Source organism: Octodon degus, unplaced genomic scaffold (genome assembly GCF_000260255.1).
Source record: "Octodon degus isolate 3935 unplaced genomic scaffold, OctDeg1.0 scaffold00047, whole genome shotgun sequence".
Taxonomy (NCBI): domain Eukaryota; kingdom Metazoa; phylum Chordata; class Mammalia; order Rodentia; family Octodontidae; genus Octodon; species Octodon degus.
This window is the reverse complement of record NW_004524623.1, coordinates 1,072,131-1,077,071: the sequence shown is the minus strand read 5'-3', so window position 1 is coordinate 1,077,071 and position 4,941 is coordinate 1,072,131. Positions and strand designations below refer to the sequence as shown.

Here is a 4,941-nt window from a genome sequence, read left to right as displayed (position 1 = left end):
AACTCGGGCCCTTGCGCTTGCCAGGGAAGCACTCATTCTACTGAGCCATCTCCCCGGCCGGCAGCAGAAGTTCTTAAAAGGATTTTTAGAGAGGAAAAGGTTAATAGGAAAACTAGAATGGCAGAGATGGGCATGGGGAAAAAGAACTGAATTAAACACCAGGAAGACTGCTGGTTGGCTGTAAGACTTTGAACAAAGGAGCCTTGGCTTTCCCTGTTTGTGTAGTTGATATGTTACGTCTCTGTTCCTGAGTAGAACTGGATGATTCCCAGGCTGCTGATTCATTAGGGAAACTGGAGCTGCGGCACATCCCGATGGAGCACCCAGGATTGGGGTGGCGGGTCCACTGCTTTTTCATGCACATATGGTCCCTTTCACCAGTGAGACTAGAGCTCCTTCTGGTGTGCTTTGAGTCTTTTCTCCAGTAGCCTGACATGAATTGTTTAGCATCAGAGCTTAAGTGTCTTTTTGGAAACCTGATGTATTCTCCCGAGAGGCTGTTGCCTTCTTCTTTTCAGTAATTACGCAGCATGGTCATTTTTCCAGAGCTAAAAATAAGCAAGGTCTACACTTGCTTGCTTTCATGGTCCAGGGTTTTCTAGGGCCTTTTACTTCATTAGAAAGTCTGTGTGCTTGAACCTTAAGATCTCAAACTAAGAGACTGCGATGCATGCAATAATTTATTTTGGCCTTATGAAAGCTTTTTCTGCTTCAGCCTAAGTGCAGTAAGAGTAGCACCATTCTAGGAACTTGGAACTCTGATGTTCCGTGCTGTCCATAGAATCTGTTCTGATAGATTCTGCTTAGTTGTATAAAACCAGAAGTGGGCGTAATTGTCTCTCAAATTCTTTATTCCTGCTGTGCCCATAAGAAGCTTTCCGTCTCCTGACACAGTATGCACATTGTGAGAGGGCTTCCAGGCAGAGTCCTAGAAGACAATTTAATTGTCATCACATTTAGGAAAGATGCAGTAAGGGGAGATATCTGGGAAGAAAGAATCCTGGGAGGACAGGCTGTGCTGTTTGTGCCAGATCTTAGTGACTCCTGCTTTATGCTGCAATTCACAGGCCTTTCTTTCCATTGACCAGAACACTAGTGAAGTCTCCCACCTTTTAGCTGCTGGCTGTGAAGTGATTATTGTTGTGATTAGCAACCACTGTTGTGTATGTCTGGTTTTGTTGTTTTGGTGCTTACCTTCATTGTAAATCTGTCTTGGACGCGTGAATAGTGCCTTCCTTCTCTTCACATCACAGACTGTGGGGATGGTATCTTTGTCTTCTTTCCTGACTTTGTCCATATCCACATGCAGACTGGACAGCAGTGTTCCAGCCTGTCTGGTTTGCCTGGAGGTCTTGGAACTAGGAAAATTATCTGTAACAGATCCGTGCAATCCCTGGAGACGTAGCATTGTGAGTCGTCTTCTCAGTGACATATGGATTGCTTCTCCCTTGATTGGCTTCTCCCTTGAATGGCAATTTCTGACAGCTGCTGAAGTCACTAATTGATTTAGACCCAGGATATATATCTATCACTGCCCTCTGGGAGCTGTCCTGGCCATCAGGAAACTTGACCCTAGATGAACAGTCTCCAAAGATGTTTTTTTTGCCTTTCATGTCTATACTGTTGGGTTTGTTTTTAAATTAAAAGTGGCAGAGTTAATTGATGATTTTTTTCCCCTCACTTCCCTGTTTGATGCCTCCTAAGATCATCTTAAGTTTTCACAACAGTTTTGAAGACTGTTTTGTTGTTTTTTTTTTCAGTAAAAGTTTTCCACTTACAAGTTCTTTACTTTGTTCCACTTCTTTTATTTCCTCATCTGTAAAATGAACTAGCAAGTGTTCCATCCAAAGATTGTGGCAAGGAATAAATAAGAAAAAAGTTAAATATCTGCTGCAAACCAAAAACAAATTAAAATGTAATTAATTTTTATGTATCTTACCTGTTGAAATAGTAATATTTCTATTTATTGAGGTAAATAACATATATATAGTGAATTTCACCTGTTTTTATTTTGATGTGGATGTCAGATATTTTCAAATTATGTAGGTAGCCATATTAATACTTAGTTCTATGCTAGCTTAGGCCCTACATAAACATTGTACACAAAACAGTTTCATGTAAACCAAGAAAATAAGACAGGGTATAAATGCAAAACATTCCCTTTAAATTCTGTAATGTTTCTTTCCTTTTTAAGGAAACTTTTTGTGGTTTTGAAATAGGATTTCACTACATAGTTGAGGCTGGCCTTGAGTTCACTGTGTAGCCCAGGCTGGCCTTGAACTTGGAGGGATCTTCCTGCTTCAGCCTCCCAAGTGTGGGGATTACAGGCATGTACCACCATGCCTGGCTTCTTTAAGAAAACTTTTTTTTTTTTCCACATTTTAAAATTTAATCAAAATAAGCAAAAGTTCACAAATTTATGACTAAAACAATTACAAAAACTGAAAGTCTAAATTATACATTAAATGATGCATACAGTATTTTAAAATCTTTTTGTAATGATAACTAGATTTGGCAACTTTATGTTATTTTATCATCATTTGAGATATAGTTTTTAAGAAAACTTTTATTGACATATTATTAGAATAAGTCTCCTGGAGCCTTAACCCTATTACAGACATTTTTTTATTTTTTTATTTTTTATTTTATTTTTTTTTTAATTTTTTAACATTTATTGTGTGTGTGTGTGTGTGTGTGTGTGTGTGGCCAGCTCAGCCCACCAGGGGGCGGGGCTGGCTGGCATGTGGTGCTGGAGGATTGAACCGCGGTCCCTGTGCTTTGCCAAGCTTGTTCCAAGTAGGTGCTTTAGACCACTGAGCCATCTCTCCAGCCCCCATAAGGGTTTTTTTGTTTGTTTGTTTGTTTGTTGTTTTTTGTTTTGTTTTTTGTTCGTTTGTTTTGGGTTTTTTTGCTCCGAAGGCCCTCAGGAGTGGTTTGGCTGGCTGAAGTGTTGTGGGGATCGAACTACAGCAACCTGAGGCTGACAGCTTTGTGGAAGCAGCCACTTAAACAACTGAGCTAAGGCCAGGCCCCCACAGACATTTTTTTTAGCAGTGTTGTCACTTTGAAAGACTGTAAAATAAGCTGGTTATTCTCATTGGCAGCAAGTTTTCCACCTTTGAAGCTTTTAAAAGTGCTAAGAGTCCATAGGAAGTCAGACAGCTAATTAATCAAAGTGGGAGACACTATAAAAATCATTAACCCAGCATTTTTCTCATGATTCAAAACAAGGGCATCCCAGAGGAGTTTTAAAAAATACATTGATGCCTTAGTTCATGATTTTACTTAATTCATTCCACAATTCTGGAAAAGACGGCCACTTTTGAGTTTATGCAAAAAAGATGGCCTCGGTGGTGTCTGCACCTCCCCCAACACAGAGGTCACAGACAAAAACAAAAAGCTGCCAAAGGCTTTTTATGAAACAGATTGTTCGCAGACATAAGTGTTTATGAACTGAGGTACTGATGTGTTTTCATCAGTGACAGTCTCAGCAGAATAAATGTGTAATATCACAGGAGCTTGTATTATTAATGAAGCCCCTTAAGCCTTTTTTTTTTAAGTTTTATTTAAATATATGAAAGTAAGATCAAAGAATGGCTGTATACAAGCCGATCGTGAGTGCTGTTTATTTCAAGTGCGTTGGGGCAAGGGAACTTTAGATAGGAAAGGAAAGCTGCACTACTGTGTTCTAAATGGTTTGCTTTTTCCTTATTTTCTTAGATGCTTGTTGCCAACATTGACTTGGGTCCTACTATTTTGGACATCGCTGGCTATAATGTAAACAAGACGCAGATGGATGGAATGTCCTTACTGCCCATATTGGTGAGTATAGAGCCCTCAATCAATCCTAAACCAAAACTCAAATTCCAGATTATATAAAGACTTAAAAGACTAAATTTTAAAGCTATTAAATTTGGGTGGCAGAGAATAGAATTTTTCTCTGATCTTCTGGTAGGATGGAGTTTTCTAAGGAAAAACTATTGGAACACATGTGAACTCTAGCATTCTGTACATTTCTTTTCCCCTCTGTGTCTGTCCTAGAGGAATAATGGCGAATCTTGTGGAGCTTTCAGTGCTAACAAATGGCCCACTACAGCATGAATGCCATAGGTTCGCCACCACTGCCCTAGAGAAGCCACTATAAACAAAGATAAGACAAGTGACAGAGAAAATATTTGTGACATATGTGTGAAAAGATAATATGAGTTCTTGGAAAAAAATTAATATATGGTTAGAATAGTAGACCCCTGAAAAGTGACTAAACTACCCACAGGAGAATTAGAAATGGGCAGAGTAAATGCAGTTACTTCAGGGCTGATCAGAGACAGGCTTGGATGAAGGAGGCTTTGTCATGTTCAAACTGGCAAAGACTAAGAATAAAAATACCCCCAAAATGAAAATAACCAGTGTTTACAGAAGTCACAGAAATTAGAAATTATTCATACAGTATACACAGAAGTGTATGTAACGTAAAAAGGCTAGCATAGAGTACACGTGTCTGACAGTTTCATATGAGAAATTATCTATCTTGCCAGGCTTGGCAAGATAGCTTAATGGACTACACGCCTACCTAGGCAAGCGCAGGGACCAGGGTTCGATCCCTGGCACCACATGTGGCATTGGTCCTGCGCCCAGGTGCGCTGAGCTGGCCACCGGGCATGGTGGTGTATGCCTGTAATCCCAGCACTGGGGAGGCTGAAAACAGGAGGATCCTGTGAGTTCAAGCTGCATAATAAGACCCTGTACCACATACATTAAAAAAAAAAAAGAGAGAAGTTATATGCAGAAACAAACCCTCCTGACCTTATCAGACCCAAAAGCTACAACTCTTGTTGCATAGGTCCTGCTTTACTTTGGTCTTAGCCATCCAGCAGAAAAGTATAAAAACGAAGTATAAGAAGTAAAGCCATGCTGTTATGTTGAGCTGTAGGGGACTCAGGT

The 4,941-nt window shown here is 39.9% G+C and overlaps 1 protein-coding gene across 1 annotated transcript in view; it reads left to right on the top strand.

Moving 5' to 3' along the window:
* The window catches only part of Gns (glucosamine (N-acetyl)-6-sulfatase), a 39,745-nt gene that overhangs the window by 23,042 nt on the left and 11,762 nt on the right, over positions 1-4,941 (top strand). The window contains exon 10 of the mRNA XM_004632129.2: positions 3,721-3,822. Within this exon, the coding sequence (XP_004632186.1) occupies positions 3,721-3,822 (102 nt within the window). The remainder of the gene's footprint in view (positions 1-3,720; positions 3,823-4,941) is intronic.